We start from the raw sequence: 21,060 nt of genomic DNA, 5'->3' as shown, positions 1-21,060 counted from the left end.
TTTTGCAAATTTTTGACCTGGGACAAATTCATGTAGTGCATTCACAAGGCCCAAAACAGACCCCTAATTATGGTGATGAAATTCAACTCCACATTTTTGTCTATTCAAAATCAGTGCACTGCTTATTTTGAGATCATTTTTTTTTTTAAGATCTACTTTCTCTCTGGTTGTGTGGTGTTTTATGTTATGTGCGGTGGTTTTGGTTGTGGCTGTGTAGTAGTTTCCATGGCTGTGGGCTTGTGGTGGTGGTTGTTATGGGTGGTTGTCGCTGTTGTTTATTACAATGGATATATTATTTTATTGTATTGGTTATATTATTTTAAGTTGTTGATTACTATAATAAAACCATTAATGTTGGGTGTTTTGTAAAGTGAGGTGGTAAAATAGATAAAGTAAGTTTTTGAGAAGTTAAAAGCTAAAATTTTTAGCTCCACCAATGTGGATGCTCTAAACCCACAAAAAACACCCTCCAACAGCCTCTCTAACTATATATATATATATATATATATATATAATTAGAGTTGTTACAGTAGCTCTCTTCAACTAGAGAGCACTGTAGCAACTACTGTAGCAACTCCAAACATTTTTCACTCTTAAAATTATCATCGGTTGAATAAAATAATGATTATTTCGCTCTCATCCCTTTTCTCTATCATTCTTCACTCTCTCTTACTTCTTTATCGCAACTGTTACAAAGTAAAACATACCATAATCAAAACAAAAACACAAAACATAATCGAAAGATTTGAAACACAGAACTATCTTTCTCATAAGCCTAATGAAATCAAAAAAAGAAAAGAAAAAAAAGAAAAAGAAGACCCATTTGGGCCACATTTTGTTGGCAATAGGGAGGAGGACAAGTGGTTGTGGAGGCAGAGCAAATCAAGAAGATGAAGATGACTTGACTCTCTATCCAGTGTGAAGGATCTTCGTGGGTCTTTGTTCTCCACTGGTCTCTCTCTCTCTCTCTCTCTCTCTCTCTCTCTCTCTCTCTCTCTCTCTCTCTCTCTCTCTCTCTCTCTATTTTTTCGTCACTATTTTCCCTAGATTTTCGTACACACTTTCACTCACAATTTTTGCATCATTTTTCCAAAAATGCATTGGGGGGTATTTATAGAAGGAATGAAGAAATGGGGGGCTAACACTAGTGTATCAGGGTACACTAGTGCTAGCTGCCCCTTCAAAGAGGCGGCTAGCATTGGTGTACCATGGTAAACCAATGCCAGCTCCCTTTTTATCCGCCATGTCAGTTTTTTTTTTTTTTTTTTTTTTTTCTTGATTTCCGGCCCGATATTTGCGCGGCTGTTTGGAGGCCTTCTCAAACTCTGTTTTATTTGAATTTTATATGCACAGAAAGCTCTAGATGTCTAGTTTACAATGGTCCTAGTCTAGTTTGTTTTGGAGCTACGATTGTTGAGATATCGTGCTCAGAAGGAAGGTGACACAAAGCTGAAAATTTTGAACGTCTTTTCTTGAAAAATTCATATCTTTCAACCCAAAGCTGATATCGTCGAGCCTTTTTAATGAAAATTAGCTAGGAACTTTTTCATAAAGATGGTCCAGCCCGTTTGTCCTAGTTCTTGACCAATCAATCAATTTATTGCACGAAATTGGGTAAAAAACTGCTAGCTTTCCTGAAAAATACAATGAAGATTTTATTAGGGTTTTGGTATTTTTATGATATCTCATTCATCTTAACTCTAATTTTGGCCCGTAAACTATCGTTTCAAAGGGAAAAATATGCCCTACGAGATGGTCCAAAATTCAATATGATCCAATGGTCGGATCAAAAAGTGAACTTTTTGACCATACTCGATTAGGGTTTTGGTCATATTTGTTGTAAAATGGATTTTTCAAATGTTGTGACTTTTTGATTCACCGTTTAAACATGTTGTATTTATTTTTACCCTTTTTTGGCTTTGAAATTCATGATTTTGCACATTTTCTAATTTTTTTGGTTTTTGTTTTAATGCGTGAATCAGGGCAAGACAAAATACGGAGTTTTTTGCTTTTTTTTTTTGGATTTTTTTTGTGTGCAAAATAACACTATTTTGCTAACAATTTTGTTAGTTAGCAATATTTTCAAACTTTTTAGGAAATTAACATCTCGAGTCTCTTAGACTCGAGTTCACTGTAGCAACTCGAGTTTTAGAGACTTGAGTTCCATGTGCTGGCAAAATTGAGGTGGAAAATTATCCACATGGAACTTGAGTTTTAAAGAGTCGAGTTCCACTATAATTTTTTTCTACTGTAATTTTTTTCTTCCTTTTAAACTGCAAGTCTGCAACACACTAAGGAATTACCCTTAAACCTGGAACTCGAGTTCCGTTGAGAATTTTATTTTTTTGGTTTTAAACTGCCAACACATAAGCTAAGCAAATCTCCTGTAATGGGGAAGATAATTAGAGCAAAGCAGGAATATATGTTAAAGACAAGAAGATCTTTTTTGCTGAATATACATTAAGACAAGACAAGCTTCAGGAATGCTTCATTTCTCCTTGAATGACACCTGGCTATTGAGTTGTCAACTTGCATGCTTCTTCAACAATATTTTGCTGCCACCTAATTCTGTCAATTGCTTCTTCACACTGAAAAGATGGGCGCCATAAACAATTGCTTCTTCACACTTAGATAAGTTATAACCACTTTAACAAAGATCGGCGCTAGGAGATTGCTTCAAGGAATTCCACGTGGATTAAAATTCCACATCAGCGTTGCCAGCATATAGATCTCTAGTTTCTACAGTAAATTCAAATATAAGAGACTCGAGATGATATTTTTCTAAATAGTTTGAAAATGTTATTAACTAACGAAATTGTTAGAAAATGGTGTTAAATTGCAAAAGAAAATCCCTGTTTTTTTTTTTTGCTGAATAGTTTCAGCTCTTTATTTGAGTCTTTGAGTTTGAGATGAAATATCGATGAAGATATTTTCTATTCTAAACTTTTGATATGCGGTGGAGAAATGGTTTGTAATTATAAAGGAATGTGTGTGGTGAAAACAATGAGGTGTAAATATGAAAGGGATGTGTCCAATATGAAAGGGATGTGTCCGTGTGTGGTGGAAAATTGGGTTATGATAATTAGAAAAAATTACGATAAGATACTTTTTTATTTTTTCATTTTAGAAAAATAAAAAAAAAAGGCTAATTTATATATATAATAATAGGTGAAACTGAGAGAAACTCAAATTAGAATTCTAAATTAGAGTTCCAATTTTGTGTCATGTGTCTAAATTTATGTGGAAATTACAACATAATTATCTTTCCAGGTGTTCAATTAAAATCTGCAATTCTTGATTGGGGATTGAGAACAAGCAATCCAATTATCATGGGAGAAGAATTACAAAATTCGTACGGTGTGTGTTCTAGGTTTTTTTTTTTTCTCCCCTAAAAAATTTAAGATATTCTTTTAATTTTGATTTGTGCCTGAGATTTTGTTTTTGAGTTATTTGAATGAGTTCTTGATGCCAATTTAATATGTTCTGTTTTAATTTTTCTGTTAAACAACAATAAAACTTTCCTTCAAATGACTACCATGTGTTTTATAAATTAAAAAAAAAAAAAATGATGACCATCTAATTTAGATAGTAATCTGTTCCACAAAAGCAAAAACGCTTTGGCTGGCCATATTTATGTCGGGTTAGTCACCCTGTTTGTTTACCACATGATTGAAAGTATTGCTGCATTTCTTACAACATTCAACCCAATAGTTTTGTTGGCAAGATTGAGTGAGATAGAGCACTAAATACTACAAGCAAACCCTAATTCAAAGTCCATCTATTTGCTTTTTCAAATCAGTTATTTACACGCATGTGTAGTGAACATCATCAATTTTACTTCCATACAACTCTAATATCATAAATTGCATCAGTTGTAGAATACATCAAGAATAGACACATACAAATGTTGGTTTTTGTCGCACGCATGAGTCATCAATTTCCATCAATTTACTCCACATAATTAATCAGTTTTTGTAATTCATGGCTCACCTGCATACTATTTTGTAAATTGGTAGAGATGCTAGCAGAGTTGGAAAAGAGGAATGCTCAAAGGCAAGCAAATAAGTAAACTACAGAACTTAAACTTTAGAAAATAGGTACAGTTTAGGGAGCGGATTAAAGTCTCTATAATGCATTCTACCAGTAGTACTTTAATTGACTAATGTAACGTGTTTGTTTAGCTAGAATTTATTGGTCTTGGCCAATTTTAATAAGACTTGATAACTGAAACTTCTATGTCAGCTTGCATATAACATAATCTTCTCAAAAAAAGAAAAAAAGAAGCTTGCATGTAACATAAGAACTTTGCACTTTATATTTATTTTTTTATTAGTCCGTCATGACTATTAGCATGTTTCAGATGTTTGTGTTATCCTTTGGGAGTGCATTTCTTGCTAAGAGCTATAGGAGATTTTCTAGATAAATTACAAAAGAAATGTATTGCGAGATTGTGGTTACGTTAACAATGCTATTTCCATGCAATTGATAGTAATTAAAAGAAATTGTAATTAAAAAAAGATAATTGGGATTTGTGAAATTGATTGATAAATTTGAGATTTATTATTGTTTTTGTTAAAGTGAAATATATTTTTAAGATTTTGTGCATGTACCTTTGCAACATGATTTTATTCTTATAACATGACTTTTGTTGGCTTCCATTTTGATTCAACTGTTAGAAAGGAAGTAAGGGATAAGGTCTAATGACAAAGGAGGGCAACCAGAGAATTGTCATACAATTGGGGAGCTCTCTTGGCAATTATAGTGACGTATTTTTGACTCCTTATTTTCTTATTATTAATGCCAGATGATATGATTTATTTTTGGTATGCTAATAGGGACGATCAAATTTAGCATTTTATTCGAGTATTGTATATAATCATAAAGTTTTCAACGTCTTTTTGAAGGAAGAATTAATTTGATTCTCACACTTCAAAAATATGATGTTTTATTTCTTGCAATAAGGTTTTGTTTTGAATGTATGTGTTTTATTAATATCTAAAATCAACATCTATTTAAATTGTCCATTGATTAATAGACTTATTTGTTGAACCAACTACATAAATTGAAGTTTCTACTTTTAATGTCCATTCTAGATGTAAGTTTCATTTTCTTAGTCATTTCAAAAATGTTTGAAATTCAGCTTAGACATTGTTGTTTGCAATTTATATTTGTCACTCAATATTTGATGCTTCTAGCAAGTAAATTCAAAATTGGAGGCCTAATTTTGTGCCACGTGTCCTACTAAATTTCTTAATTTTGTTGCAAATATTAACAACATTGTGAAAACCTAAGAGTCCGATGAAGAAATCATGTTCAAAACACCATTTCACTATTTAACAATTAAGAAATCATGGAATTCAAGGAGTTGCTTCAAAATTATTTTTACTATTTAATAGTTCAGAAATCATGGAATTTAAGGAAATACTTCAAATTTGATATTGTGATTAATTTAAGCATAGCTTATAATTTTTATTTTTTGGGTTTGTAGGTGGAAACACAAATCCGTTGGAGCAGTCCAAGTCAGAGGAGTAAAACGAGGTATAGTTTTCGCTTTATTGAAATCTCTTGGAATTTGTATTTAAATGAGTGGATTGATCTTATATTTGGGCAGGTATCCCAATTTTGTGAGAAGAATTATTATTTTTTGTATCATTGCACTCTGTTATTTGGTGTTAACTGTGTTGAATTGGGACATTCAAGTATAAGCAACAAGGTAAAGAGGCCATATTGGAAAATAATGTATTCTTTTATGTCACCTATGGCTCTTCAATTTTTCTGTTTCTTAAAGGTAAAGATGTTAAACCCAGTAAATTTTATTTTGCTGTGCCATAATGGCTCTTCAATTTTTCTGTTTCTTACTGATGTTCGTTTTGTTTTCCTCTTTTGGACCAACAAAAGGTACAACAGCGCACTACACAAGACCATCAAGTTGTGTTTCTATATGTCCGTTGTACAATTTTATTTTATTTTCTCCTTGGCATCTAGATTTGTTGTCATCTCTAGCTATTTTTGTAGTTTGAATGGTAGCTTAATTTGATTCGAAGCATCCCTTTTAAATATTCAACAAAATAAGAAAAATAAACCTAAGATTTCTTTAAATCTCATTTTCAATAGTTTTTAGTGTGTTCAATTTAGCATTTTGTTATTTTGTTAAAAGTGAACAAAAATATAATCATATATATATATATATATATATATATTATGTGGAAGTACAATTAGAATTCAAATCAAACCCAAATTAGTTTTTAATTGTAGCCCAATAAAATAAATTGTAGTATAAAAAAACAATATCATGAAAATTGTTTAATATCCTAAGCTTAAGATCAATAGCATAATTACAATGGACCATTTCTATGTGTAAGCACGGGTTATATACTATTATATATTAATAGCCAAAACTCAGAGAAAATTCAATTAGATTTTAATTGGATTCTCAGTTTTGTTGCACGTGTCTCGTATAATTTTTAATTTTGTGCCATGTGAATTATTAAGTCTAGAAATCAAAGAGTCTAAATCTAATTAGATTCTAAATTGGATTTCAATTGGAGTCCAATATTCCGTCACGTGTCCATCTAAGTTTTCAATTTTCGTAGCAAGTGAATTATTAGGTGCAAAAACAGAAGAATCTAAAACCAATTAAAAAAAAAGAGTGGGTTTTAGTAAACTTTACTGGTAAAGTTTTTGATGGTTATACAAGAAATCTGAGGTTTAATTCACGTCTATACCAAAAACTGATTGGTGTCTTAGTTTGATGATAAAGATTTTAAATTATAATAAACACTAACAACTCACTATATTGTTATCTCAAGTTCTTTAAGAGATCCATTAAAAAAAAAGACCATCCAAAGATTTAAAGAAATAATATTTAAATGAGATAGAGAAATGATAGAAAGCCTAGTCAATGTAACTATTCATTCTCTAAACAATACAAATATTTGGAGAAGCTATTAGAGATGCTCTTATACACTCTACTGTTTATTGATTGTAAAATTAAAGTGAAATTACACTGTTGATCCTTGAAATTTATCTACTAAACGCTTTTGGTCCCTTAAATTTTGAATGAGCACAATTGGTTCCTAAAATTGAAAAAATAAGTTCTATTAGTCCTTCCATTAACATGAGTTATTTTTTTGCCTATATGTCTAACAAAATATTGATGTAGCATTTTTTTAATTACATTGCGAATGCCATAGTTGTGCCACATCAGTTATTTAAAAACTAAATTACCCCATAAGATTTAGTTGTACTAATCATACTAGTTTTCCAAAACTAAACATCAATAAGAATTTAAAAATTGATTAAAAAAAGAATTTAAAAGGTTAAAAAAAAAAAAAAAACTAAAAACTAAGACAACCATATTTAAAAAAAAACTCCAATCTCATCATTGATTCTAGATTTCTTCATTTGAAACAAGTAGTAGTAGGCAGCAATGGAGAGAGGTTTGTGTGATATGCATAATTAGAATCTTAAGTTCAGATCAACAAGTCAAAGGGGAGAGGCTAGTCAAATGCTTAGATGCATGTGTTTTGCTGGAGGGTGAGATGAGAATTTCAGTGTTTTCAAGACGTAGCTATGGGAGATGATGAAGCCGAATCCCCAGTTTGGGTGCAGTTCAAGATTGGAGCTGCTGTGAGGAAGAAGTCTAGAGTCGATGATGAGATTAGGGATTTTTGAAGATTTGGATGTTTTATTTTTAATTTTTTTTTTTTTTTTATATTCTTATTTTTGTTTAATTTTTAAAAATAAAATGAATTACTAAAACTATATCTAATGTGGCAATTCCGTTTTTAATAACTTTTTTTTTTTTTTTTGGAGTAATAACTGATGTGGCACAGTTAAAAAAATATTTTTGTCATTAAGGCTCCGTTTGGGAGTTCATAAAGGAATAGAATGAAATGATCATAAGGGAATGAAAATGAATGGAATTAAGTAATCTTGATTGGATGTTTTAAAATGAAGGAATGGAAAGAAATGAAAATGAATCGAATGTAAGTAATCTTGTTTGGGAGCAACATGGAAGAAATGGAATGGAATCATTTTATGACAATATTACTATTAGACCCCTATTTTAAAATAAAATGTTAAATATATAGGGGTATTTTGGGAGTTTTAGTAAAAAAATCATTAAATTTAATTCCATTCCCTTCCATTCCTCCAAATTTCAGGGGGAATGAAAATTTCAGATTTTAAGGGAATAGAGAGGAATGAGTGTTCCCTCTTACCGATTCCATTCACTCCCACTTAAACTCCCAAATAAGGAAATAAACTTTCCATTCCCTCTATTAAAACTCCCAAACAAGGGAATGGAAAAATATTCTAAAAATATTTTTTTTATTCATTTCCATTCTTTCCTTCCAAACGAGGCCTAAAAAAAGCGACATCAATGTTTCCTTAAACACATAAGTAAAAAAAAATATTAACAAAATCAATATTACTTCTTTTTTAAAAATTAAGGGACTAACTGTGCTCATTCAAAACTTGAAGGACCAAAAACACTAACTAGATAAACTTTAGGACTAACAATGTAGTTTAGCCTAAAATTAAATGAAATTAAATTCTGTAATTATCTTATCACATTTTTTTTTAAATGTGATAAGATGATTACATAAATGTTTAAGAATAAATATAACTACACCTAATTAATTTTAATACCTATGTATAAATTCAACCAGAGTTTAGGTTTTATAAAAAAAAGGCGAAAAACACATTTTGGTCCCTACATTTTCAGCCGATTTCCGTTTTAGTCCCTAAGTTTTTTTTTACCGCTTTTAGTCCCTCTCCTGAAAAATGCTTCCATTTTAGTCCCTGCCGTTACATCATAAACGGATATTGCAGACGTGACAAACGGCAAAGTCAAAAAATAATAAACTAATGTCCACGTGGCCTAAATTAATAATAAAAAATATTTTTTAATGCCACGTCAGCATCTAAATTAAAAAAATTAAAAACTCTCATAAAAAAAATCCTTAAATAAAAAAATTAATTTATTAATTCTAACTAAATAAAAAAAAATTAAAAACTCTCATCAAAAAAAAAAAAAATCAAAAACAAATTTAAAACTAAATCCAGCAAGAACAACAAAACCCAGCAAGAACATAAACACAGCAATATCCTTTGAAGGTTGTGAGCAAAGAGAAAGTGATCCAAGTGGGTATGATGGAGCACATCAAGAGAGAAATCTCGGTGATGAAGATGGTACGGCATCCAAACATAGTCGAGCTCCAAGTTTTGGCGGGCAAATCCAAAATCTACTTCGCCATGGAACTCGTCCGTGGAGGCGAGCTGTTCTCGAAAATCGCTAAGGGTCGGCTTAAAGAAGATGTGGCGAGAGTCTATTTCCAACAACTCATCTCCGCCATCGATTTCTATCACAGCCGCGGTGTCTACCACCGAGACCTCAAGCCTGAGAACTTGCTCTTAGACGAAGAAGGTAATTTGAAAGTCACTGATTTTGGTCTCAGCGCTTTCACTGATCATTTGAAGCAAGATGGGTTGCTACACACAACGTGTGGCACACCGGCTTATGTGGCGCCGGAGGTGATTGGAAAGAAAGGCTACGACGGTGCTACAGCTGATCTTTGGTCCTGTGGAGTTATCCTGTTTGTTCTTCTAGCTGGGTTTTTGCCATTTCAGGACAATAATCTTGTGGTCATGTATAATAAGATTTACAGAGGTGACTTCAAGTGTCCACCATGGTTTTCTTTGCTGGGTTTAGTTTGTTCTTGCTGGGTTTAGTTCTTTCTGGGTTTTGTTGTTTTTGCTGGGTTTAGTTTTAAATTTGTTTTTGATTTTTTTTATGAGAGTTTTTAATTTTTTTTATTTAGTTAGAATTAATAAATTAATTTTTTTATTTAAGGATTTTTTTATGAGAGTTTTTAATTTTTTTAATTTAGATGCTGACGTGGCATTAAAAAATATTTTTTATTATTAATTTAGGCCACGTGGACATTAGTTTATTATTTTTTGACTTTGCCGTTTGTCACGTCTGCAATATCCGTTTCTAATGTAACGGCAGAGACTAAAATGGAAGCGTTTTTCAGAAGAGGGACTAAAAACGGTAAAAAAAAGACTTAGGGACTAAAACGGAAATCGGCTGAAAATGTAGGGATCAAAATGTGTTTTTCGTAAAAAAAAAAAAAAAAAAAAAAAAAGGAGATTAGGTTTTCTAAATAAAAAAAAAAATTAAGAGTTTAAGTGTGGTACTTAGACGCGTGTTTAGAATTCGTACTCAAATTAAATATCCTATTTTATTACTCACTCTGAGTCTCTCTCTCTCTCTCTCTCTCCGTCTCTCGTCTCTCACCCACTCCCCTCTCTTCTCCGTTTCTCTCTCCTCTCTGTCTCTTTTCTATCTTCTCTCCGTTTCTCTCTCCTCTTTCTCGCCTCACTCACTCCTCTCTCTCTCGGTTTGAAGGCGGCGGCGGCGGCGGCAGCAACGATGGAGATGGGAGTTGGGACCAAAGCAAATCCCAGAAGTTGGTCATTCCAGGTAGTTTCTGGTCCTGCTGAGCATCCTAATTTCACATTTCTGGACTGCATCAATTTGGGTGATTTTCAACCTCAAGTTCTCATTGAAATCTGGATTTTTGCCACCACCATTAATGATTCCAGTTGAGAGAGTCTCATCTGGGTTATAAGCAAGAGAAAATTTTGCATAGACATTTGGTTATCATAGATACATATGTTGTGAAAGTTTCTAGCATGATGAACATAAATGTCAAGAATCCCTGAAAAATCGGATTCATCATCAGAATGATGACTCATTCTGTTTGAACTTGGGTTATAACGGAACCCAGTGGTTTGATTGAATGAATCCATTGCAATAGTTGTATTGTAAAATGGTATAATATGATTGGTAAAGTAGTTTTAAAATGATAAAATGAGATATTTTTTAGAAGCAGACGTATGTGAAGGTGGGCCCTCTGAGACAACTTAGACTTAATCTCTGCGTGGAGTAAGAACATTGGTTTCTAAAAAATATCTCATTTTACCGTTTCAAAAGCTATTAATTTGATTGCACTTCCAGGTCTTGACTGGAGCAGCCTACATCTGTTTACTGGGTCTCTTCTCCAGAATCAACAATTTGCTCTTTCATCAGTAGTCTCTTTGTGTTTGTGTTTGTGTTTGTGTTATCAGTCAAAAAGAGTTCCTTTTCTTGATTATCAAAAAAAATAAAAAATCAAAACGAGTTCCATTTCCAATTATGGCTCGGGCTCTTGTTTCTACCATCATTGACCAGCTTGGTTCACTCATTGCTTCAGAGTTCAAGGACCGGCTTGGTTCACTTTTTGCTTCAGAGGTCACGTCCATTGTAAATGTCGAGGAAGAAGTCGAAAAGCTTAAACTCAAATTCCAAGCAATCCAGGCAAAGCTCGACGATGCAGAGGAAAGGCAAGTGAAGGAGAAAGCTGTGAAGCTTTGGTTAGAAAGGCTCAACGACGTATCCTACGAGATGGGCGACGTGTTGGATGAGTGGAACACTGCCAAGATCAAAGCAGATATTGAGAAAAGAGAAGAAGCTGAAACTAGTACTGCGAAGAGGAGGAAGGTATTGTCCCTACCCAGCTTGAATTCCTCAGTTTCTACTGTTTTTCAGCGTCGTGATATTGCTCTTAAGATAAAAGAAGTTATGCTAAAGTTAGATGAGATTGACAGAGAGGGGGATATGTACCAGTTTGTACTGACTAGTGGCAACGAAGAAGTTGTGAGACCACCAACTGATTCCCATGTAGATGTGTCAAACATTCTAGGTCGTGATAAGGTTAAGGGTGATCTAGTGAGCATCCTATTGGGCAGGGGTAGTGAAGAAGAAAGAAGTCCTCATGTCATCTCTTTAGTGGGCATGGGTGGTGTTGGAAAAACTACTCTTGCCCAACTAGCATATAATGATAGTGAGTTGAATTCAGCCCATTTTGAGAAAAAAGGGTGGGTTTGTGTTTCTGATCCTTTCAATAAGTTTATGGTTGCCAAAGCAATCATTCAAGCTTTTGAAGGTGATGACTCCAACATTACTCAATGGCCGAGTCTAATGGATAAAATGTGTGAATTGATTCGGGGAAGGAAGCTTTTTCTTGTCTTTGATGATGTATGGACTGAAGACTCCACGTTGTGGGAGCCATTCAAACTTGCACTCCAAAATGCTGCCCAAGGAAGTAGAATTCTAGTCACTACACGCAAAAATAGAGTTGCAGACATTATGGGAAGTGCAGCAAGGATCAATTTGGGGCAATTGTCTGACGATGACTGCTGGATGATTTTTAGTACAATAGCCTTTTCTGACAGGGATTCTATGCAATGTAAGGAATTAGAAGACATAGGTAGGAAAATATCAAACAAGTGCAAAGGATTGCCCCTTGCTGCAAGAACTCTAGGGAGTCTCATGTGCTTCAAGAGTCGGAAGGAACAATGGGAGATGGTTTTTTATAGTAGATTGTGGGAATTACAAGACGTTGAAAGAGGTCTTTTTGGGCCATTGTTAATGAGTTATTATGATTTGCCCTCACCACTGAGACGATGTTTCTCATATTGTGCTGTCTTTCCAAAAGATTATTTCTTTTCTAAGGAGGATTTGATATCTATGTGGATGGCACAAGGTTATATTAAGTCGAATGCAAACAAGGAGAGAATCGTGGCAAGAGATTACTTTGAAATTTTACTCGTTCGCTCTCTCCTCCAAGTTTTGGGGGATTATGGATATGCTGACAATTTTATGAAGTTCAAAATGCATGATATAGTGCATGACTTGGCACAGTTCATGGCAAAAAATGAATGCATCACAATCAATGGTTACGAAGAGTCAGGGTCAATTCTTCAAAATGCTCGGCATTTGTATTTAGAAATTCCAAATCATGCTCAAATTCCCGAGTCCATCTATAGCGCAAAAACTCTACGCACCCTCATCTTTGTAGGTTATAGTGATCATAAATTGTCCGGGTTGTTCCAGCATTTTAGACGTTTACGGACATTAACTTTGAGTAGTCGATATGGTAAGTTAAAGGAAATTCCGGATGCAATAGAAAATTTGATACATTTAAGGTATCTCAAAATACGTAATTACCATGGAGACAGATTACCTGAAAACATCTGTAATCTATGCAATCTACAAATTTTGAAGATTAAAGTTGGTAGTGAAGATGGGTTCATGAAATTACCGCAGGGGATGAGTAAACTGATTAACTTAAAACATCTTATTTTGAAAGAAGAAGGTTATTGGACCCATCAGTTTGAGTTTCCAAGAGGGATTGGGAGATTGAGTTCTCTTACAAAATTAAGTCGTTTCTATGTAGGTGGCAAGGATGATAACCAAAGATGTGGACTCGGAGAATTAAAAAATTTAAACCACCTTCAAGGAACTCTTAAAATATATGGACTGGGGAACGTGGTAGATTCATGTGAGGCCAAGAATGCAGAGCTCAAGAAGAAGATAGGACTTCGTGATTTGGATCTAAATTTTTTTGGAGATAACTTAGAGAATCATGGAGGAAGAATGGAGACTGATGTATCAGTTATGAATGCTTTAGAGCCACCTCCAGGCTTGGAGAATTTAGCAATTCATTGGTACTGTGGCACCACAATGTTCCCTAATAATTGGATAATGTCCCTAGCTAAATTGAAAAGGCTTACTCTGAGAGGTGGCCTAAATTTAGAGCGTTTACCTCCTCTGGGAATGCTTCAATTCCTTGAATATTTAGGGATAGGTTATGATTTTCCATTAAAAAAGGTGGGTGTTGAATTTTTGGGAATAGAATTTGAAAACAAGAAAGACGGCATGATAAAAATATTCCCAAATTTGAAAACTCTCCGGTTTATGTGTTTGCACAAGTGGGAAGAATGGATTGGGGTTGAAGGGCAAGAAGCGGAAGATTGTATTATTATAATGCCCCGTCTTCAAAAGTTGGTAATTCACCAGTGCCCAAAGTTGAAGTCGCTGCCGGACTTCCTTTATAAAACTTCATTACAGGAGTTTCAAGTGAATAGCAGCTCAATTCTCCGCAAACGTTACCAAAGAGGGACAGGAGTGGACTGGCCCAAGATTTCCTACATCCCAAGCATCAGGATTAATTATATTGAAGTGCAGAGAGACGGTCAAGAAGTTATTCGACAAGGTCACTTTTTCTGCTGCTTCTCAGTTCCTCCTTTTATTGTGCCCCCAAAAAAAAAAAAAAATCAATTAATATTCTTATTTTCTGCCAAAATTTCCCACTGGGAAATAATTACTAACAATCTAGGTTGATGTATATATCCAATTCTCAATAACTTGATTAGGTTATTTCATTTACGGTTTAATGTTTATGTGGATCTTGCCCATTTTCTTCATTTCAGCGATGATGAAGAAGAGTTTGACCAAGAATAGCATGTCTGATGACGAAGAAGAGGGCCAATGATCTTTGTGGTTCACAAATTTCAGCTACAAGTAGAGATTTATGTGTGTCTGTATTGCTAAAGTTCATTCTTGGATTGATTAAGTGTTGCAGAAGTCTGATCCAGTCACAGGTAATTTCTTCCATATTAGAATAAATTATTAATTAATTATCCTGCTTATCTCTCAAAAACAAGTTAATCACAAAATTGTGCAATATCCATCAACGTAACATTGTTATATCATATATATTTGTGATATATATAATATATGTGATGATAAATTTGGAAGTTTGTTGTTTCTTATCTTCTCTTTTAAAGGTATATCTACATATTCTTCTTAATCTTCTGTTCGAAGATAGTTTTTTCTTACTGCCTTGTCCGTCCATAAAAACCTCATGCTAAAGATTTACTTTTTTGGCCTCATTTTAAACCAGACATCAAATTCTGAAATGTGAGAAAGCATATTTTGTGCTTGAGCAAATATTTTGCTCTTGTTCAGTCTAGACATCCATGAAAGATCTTTCTTGTGCTTTGGGCCTCATTCAATCCAAACATCATATCATAGGGCTTTTTGTAGAGAGCTGTGCTATGACTTCAAAGATGCAACACAAAAGCTTAATCTGGCATGCTGGTTTTCTTTAGTAGTCAATCTGATTTGGTGACACATGAAAAGCAATCTAGGATCTGTACATACTTCTTTATCTTTATTTTTCAACTCTTGACATGTGCTCTTTTCTTGTCTTAGAGTTTGAAGTGTTTCGTTACATGGAAGGGTGAATTACAGGGGGTGACCATCAGGCAAGTAGAAGAAACTACAAATACATTGGCTTTGTTAGTTCGATTATATACTCTTCTAATGTAAGGTTTATCTCAATATTTCTGCTCAATCATTTATGTGATTTTCCTTATCATTTTCTCTTTCCATAATAACCTCAAGCTAAATATTTAACTGTCTTTTGGCCTCATTTTAACCAAACATCAGATCCGAATACTTGGGAAGTACATTTTGTGATGAAGCATATTTTCTCGAATGAATTCACATTTGAGAAAAGGCCACAGAAAAAAAACTTCTTTATCATTTCATATTGCAGCAAGTGTATTGAGAATTGCACTAATCTAATTCAAACAATTTAGGCACTGATTTTTACTGCTAATGTCAATCTTATGCCAAATATAGAATTTAAGCCCAATTGTTTACATAATTAGGCAATGAACATAAGTATGCATGGATAAACAAAAAATCAATAACCCACAAAAACACCAAAGTGTTAATGAAGAGGAAAACCCAAGAACAAGGCAAAAAAACCTCTCCGGGGCATCACAGCACCAAATGATCCACTAATGAGAATAGTAGTTGTACATATTACTTACAAAACCCTCCAAGCTAAGTAGTAACTAACTAACTATGTACTTGAGCCTTCAACTCCTACTAGCAACTGATTCCTTGAATCCTTTCTTCTCACTAGCCTCTGTATCTACAATTGAGCCTCCAATTTCAATCTCCAATTCTCCTTGGCAATTTTGAGACTATTCCAATGATTCCCAAGATCCAATCAACACCAAAACTCTGAAGGTAGTAATGAGTGTGATGGTCTTAATCTCCTCTCATTAAATTTGACAATTTGAGAGGGAGAAGGTAGAGAGATTGATGAGGGTTAAAGATCTAGGGTTTTTTGTACTATCTAGCTCTACAGATAGGAATTGGGTGTGCAAAATTTGTAGAAAATGGGATCTTATATTGCGAGGATATGGACTAGAATACCAGAGAAAAAAATAACAGAATTGTCTCAAGTTCTCACAATTTTGCTTGTACTAGAGGGAGGTGAATAGAGAGGCGAACTCTCTATCCAACTGTTTTTTAAAATTTGATTTCACATCACATTTTGCCTAATGCTGTCAATTTCGGTAGGAGTGAAATTCTGCCGCTTCCAACTTCTATTTCAACACTTGTGGCACTTCACCTCACCATCCCAATACAAATAACAACCCACATAATTACTTGAAAATGATAAAATTTAAGATCAATAGTTACAAATAATTTTTTTATCTAATTGTCCAACCACTAAAAGTCCTAACGTGCATAATGGCACATTTCCTGTGTATTCTGTGTTATATGGTGGAAGGTGACAGGTGACATAGTTGTACAATATTCAACTTATGTAAATTCTATCCTTATGTTTTAGGGTTTGGAATTTGGTTTGCTAATTTTCATGGTTGCCTTATGTTTGGGGGGAGGGAGAGGGCGGGATTAGTGTACAGATTTCAGAGATTGAATACAAAACCATGTAGTTTTCTTGTCCTTGTGATTCAAGAGTTTCCTGCATGTAAGAGGGGAAGAGTGGGGTTTTAGCACTAGGAGTGGAGGGGATGGGCATGGGCTGAGAAGTCCACACCACCACCCCCCCCCCCCCCAATCATTTTTTTTTTAATTTTCCGTTTAGGAAGTTGCCCAATTTGGGATGACAAGAAAAAATGGACACATCCAAATTAGTCACTAATATGTGCAAAAACAAACAGAAGGAAGAAGGTAACTTCATATTCTTCTTTATCTTCTTCTGATGCTATTTAACCCATAGTCAATAACTTTAATTTCCAACCCTGAAGGGCATAGGAATGTTTTGGTCTCATTCATTTGGAATATAATGCAAAATTTTCTGTTCTCATTTGGCCTCATTCAATCTAACTGTCGTGCAAAAGGCTTAATGTACAAAATGTTCTGTTACAACTTCAAAGATGCTGCAAACAAGCTTAATCTGTAATTTAGTTTTCTTTTTAATTATAAATTTTATAAATATAAAGAACTTGTAATCTAGTTTTCTTTAGTAGTCCATCTGGGTTGATTAAAAGCAAACTAGTTAATTTTTTATAACACCTTTACTCAGCCTTCCATCCATAACTTTGTATTCTTGAAACCTGTTTTAAATCAACAAGTGATAATTCATTTTAAGAAGAAAGAGGGAAGCCCTCATATCTTGAACCTATAATTGCTAATCATCTAGTCTTAATGTTATGGACACATCCAAATTAGTCAATAATATGTTAATAAAAAATAAATAAATAAAAAGCAGAAGGAAGAAGGTAACTTTATATTCAGCTTTCTCTTCTTCTGATGCTGTTGCATTTGCTGTTTAACCAATAGTCAATAACTTTTCCAACCCTCAGGGTCATAGGAATGTTTTGGTCTCATTCATTTGGAACTTAATGCAAAATTTTATGTTCCCATTTGGCCTCATTCAATCTAACCATAGTGCAAAAGGCTTAATGTACAAAATGCTCTGTTATAACTTTAAAGATGCTATAAACAAGCTTAACCTATAACCTATAATCTAGTGTTTTTTTATTTTTTTATTTTTTTTAATTTAAATAACCTGTAATCTAGTTTGCTTTAGTAGTCCATCTGGGTTAGTGACATATGAAACAGAAAACTAGTTAATTTTTTAATAACACCTTTACTCAGCCTTACATCCATAATTTTGTATTCTTGAAACCTGTTTTCAATCGACAAGTGATAATTCATTTTAAGAAGAAAGAGAGAAACCTTCATAGCTCGAACCTATAATTGCTAATCATCTAGTCTTAATGTTATAGGGTTATTTATCAAGTTCCTAAATCAGTAAATTGTGCCTTTTCATTGTCTCAAAGGCATAAGTGTTTCATGGCATGGGGGAGTGCATAGAATGATCACCATTAGATATGAAGATGTCAAATGTCTTGGGTTCATTAGTTGGATTAACAATCTGTCTTGGTATTGAATCAATTTCTTATTGGTATTTTGTGACTTCTTTGCTTTTTTTTTTATTTCTATCGTGTCTCACTCTGGGAGTTTTCTCGACAGTTTAGTTTGTTTCCTTCAGGATATACGTAATTATAGAATACCAAACAAATTAATGTACTCTATTTTATTTGCTTTTATCTCTGAATTAGTTATTGAATTTCCATTTTAAAATGCACCACAACAGTTTATCTATTATTGCCTTTACTTTTCTGCAAATCTGTAAAACTAAAATTCAAGATATGCTTGCAATTTAAATTTTTAGTATTAGACACAGACTAATTGCAATTTGCAATAAAGGCCAAACCATAGCAATAGTACAAGTCTGAAAACTTACGTGAATATTTTGCATAGTCAGAAAATATGCTTAGTTACATCTAATGGAATGCATGAACAGAAATTGTATTCTAATTAGCCTTCTGAAACTCTGTAGCTTACCTTTATATATTTTCAACCTATTGAAAAGAAAGCTCCTTAAAACTGGGCTGTCATCTTAATTTGATTATTTTCTTAAGAGATTAATTATGAATTGGAGCATTGCATACTTTCTAGAAAAAACAGAATGAAATATAGTGAAAATGGAAATTGGCTTTCATTTTTTTCTATTACAAAATCTATAGAAGAAAATGGGGAATGCCATACACTTTGTAGCCAACAGACTCTGAGCTATTTTTTTTGGAGGTAGTGATCCTAGAAGTTGCACTAGAGTGTATGTTTAGTACTACAACGTAATCTTACCTGCAAATCATGACAAAATTGTCTTATGCTATCTGTTTTATCCTCTTATTCCTTCGACTTGTTTATTGTTGCAGGTTGAACTCAAAACTATGGTCCATATGGGTAACCGCATTTTGCTTTAGTGGTAAATGGTCATGCAAATAACTGACAATTTATTTAGCACCATAATAAGGACAACAGGAGGTTTTAGTGACACCTTTGAAACTGTCTATGGCATTCACCTTTTCATTGTGGTTTTCATAGTGATAGTAGAGCTTGCATATTATATCATATAGTGATAAATGATAGTGAGATAAGTAATTGATCAGCTTCTGGTTTTTTGTGGTGACATTATATTTCTTCCTAGTGATTTAAAATTCTTATATTTTTCCAGATTTGTTGAGAACTAAAGTTGTAGGCATTATCTTAAGTGTTGTAATCTTTATTTTATTAAAGTGAATTAATTGGATTTGTCCCATGGTTTTTCACTCTACATTAGAGGGTTTTTCACATAAAATTCGGTGTATTCTTTCATGTCTGATCGCTTGCGTGATGTGTACTATACTAATCTCTGAATTATTCAGTTTAAACAAAACGTGGAGGTTTTAGAACTTCCGATGTCCCAACAATTGTTTTTCTTTACTTTTCAGTTAAGATAGTTTGCAGGTGACATATATTGAATGCCATGCCTCGTTGTGATATTATCAATGTTTGACCAAAAATATAAAGAGGTAAAGATCATAAAAAAGAACTTGCTAATGAGTTGTAGCACAAATGGTACTTACTCTCCTTGTTAGAGTAAGTTCAAGAGTGAGATTTTGAGTTCAAGACTCATTGGTTACATGTGTAGCTTAGCATAAAAAATACCTTTTGGATTTGCAAACTATTCCTTTGCTACAAAACATTTCTCATCGCAGATCTATCAGATGGATTGCTATCTAATGGAATTCCGCATTCCAAAGGAAGATGGATTGCTATCTAAAGGAATTCCTGAGTGGTTAAAGAGAATAAAAAATTAAAATAATAATCCATGCAAGCATTAGTAGCAATATGATTTTAAATTTTCTTTTGGCATCAACAACCTAATTTGTGTGTTCTCTCACTTATGATGATAGCTCTAAAATTAAGCTTTTTATACCCTTGGGAATCCTAGGGCCTGTTTGGTTTGTATTGAAGTTGTATTCATCTTCTGTACTTATTTTCTATACTCATTTTTGTTTCCTTCTTTTTTTTTTTTGGTTTGGTATCATTTTCTGCTTTGTCTTCTCTTTCACTTTTTTTTATGAGAACCACCAACAAATAGAGAGAGAGTATGTGTGTGTTTTGATGTGACAAGTCAGTGATAGTGGGACTCATAGATTTGATTTTTTTGCGAAAATGTCATTATATTCATTTTCAAGAAAATGAAAACACAAAAAAACTGTATTTAGCTTTTGTATTCAAATATTATTTTTTTGGATACTAAAATGAAAATTGAATACAAATATAAAGCCAAACAATTTTTTTAATGATGGGTTCCACAAATAACTGAAAATGAATACAAAATACACACTATTTTTGCTTAAAACAAACAGGCCCCAAGTGCACAGGTCCCAAGTGGATCAAGTCATCATGGGCTAAAATTGAAAATTCAGTTTTCGAAACCCCATAGCTTAATCGGTCGAGTTATGTCAAGCATGAATCAAGCTTCATTAAAGCTTGATCGATCGTATGGAGTCAAGCCAAGAGTCGAGGCAATAAAGCTTTCATGATCTTGAGCAATTTTCTTGTGTCTTGAAAATAGTTCTTCAATACTAATTTAGACACTAAAAACTAAGGATTGAATTACATCAAAAATGTGTTTTAACTCAAATTTGCGAACACTTACAACATTACTCTAATAGATAATATTTGTTCAACTTAATCGATTACAACAGATTTTACTTACAACATTACTCTAATAGATAATATTTGTTCAACTTAATCGATTACAACAGATTTTACTAAACACAAAAAATTCGCATGTCATCAATGATTGCTACATTAACAAGCAAATTACTTGCAAAAAGGCTTACTAGCGAAAGTTGAATGTTGTGTAAAAGGTTGAGTACAAAATTGTTGGAAAAATGCTTATACCTCCCTTAAACTTTAAGGTGGTGGTCATTACATTCTGAAAAACTTTTATTTTGTCCAATTTACTCTATGAGCTTTACATGTACCAAATTAATACC

At 33.3% G+C, this 21,060-nt stretch overlaps 2 protein-coding genes across 2 annotated transcripts; both read left to right on the top strand.

The window, feature by feature from the left end:
• Nucleotides 1–7,572: 7,572 nt before the first annotated feature.
• LOC115980720 (CBL-interacting serine/threonine-protein kinase 6-like) lies at nucleotides 7,573–9,735 on the top strand. Its single transcript, XM_031102942.1, has 2 exons — nucleotides 7,573–7,629; nucleotides 9,106–9,735. Exons 1-2 carry the CDS (start codon nucleotides 7,573–7,575, stop codon nucleotides 9,733–9,735), a joined length of 687 nt encoding a protein of 228 aa, XP_030958802.1.
• A 1,468-nt stretch (nucleotides 9,736–11,203) lies between these two features.
• LOC115980719 (putative disease resistance protein RGA3) lies at nucleotides 11,204–19,321 on the top strand. The gene is made up of 4 exons (XM_031102941.1): nucleotides 11,204–14,105; nucleotides 14,323–14,493; nucleotides 15,107–15,219; nucleotides 18,946–19,321. The coding sequence occupies exons 1-2, from the start codon at nucleotides 11,204–11,206 to the stop codon at nucleotides 14,382–14,384; spliced, it is 2,964 nt and encodes a 987-aa protein (XP_030958801.1). The 3' UTR covers nucleotides 14,385–14,493; nucleotides 15,107–15,219; nucleotides 18,946–19,321.
• The last annotated feature ends 1,739 nt before the right edge of the window (nucleotides 19,322–21,060 follow it).

The sequence above is a fragment of the Quercus lobata genome, chromosome 3, assembly GCF_001633185.2.
Source record: "Quercus lobata isolate SW786 chromosome 3, ValleyOak3.0 Primary Assembly, whole genome shotgun sequence".
Taxonomy (NCBI): Eukaryota; Viridiplantae; Streptophyta; class Magnoliopsida; order Fagales; family Fagaceae; genus Quercus; species Quercus lobata.
This window is presented reverse-complemented; position numbering and strand designations above follow the sequence as displayed.

Bases quoted from the DNA above. Each gene is read 5' to 3' on its own strand.
- LOC115980720 (XM_031102942.1), top strand. From the start codon at position 7,573: ATGGGAGATGATGAAGCCGAATCCCCAGTTTGGGTGCAGTTCAAGATT. The intron at 7,630-9,105 runs GTGAGGAAGAAG...ACATAAACACAG, and splicing joins AGTTCAAGATTGGAGCTGCT to CAATATCCTTTGAAGGTTGT.
- LOC115980719 (XM_031102941.1), top strand. From the start codon at position 11,204: ATGGCTCGGGCTCTTGTTTCTACCATCATTGACCAGCTTGGTTCACTC. The intron at 14,106-14,322 runs GTCACTTTTTCT...TCTTCATTTCAG, and splicing joins TCAAGAAGTTATTCGACAAG to CGATGATGAAGAAGAGTTTG.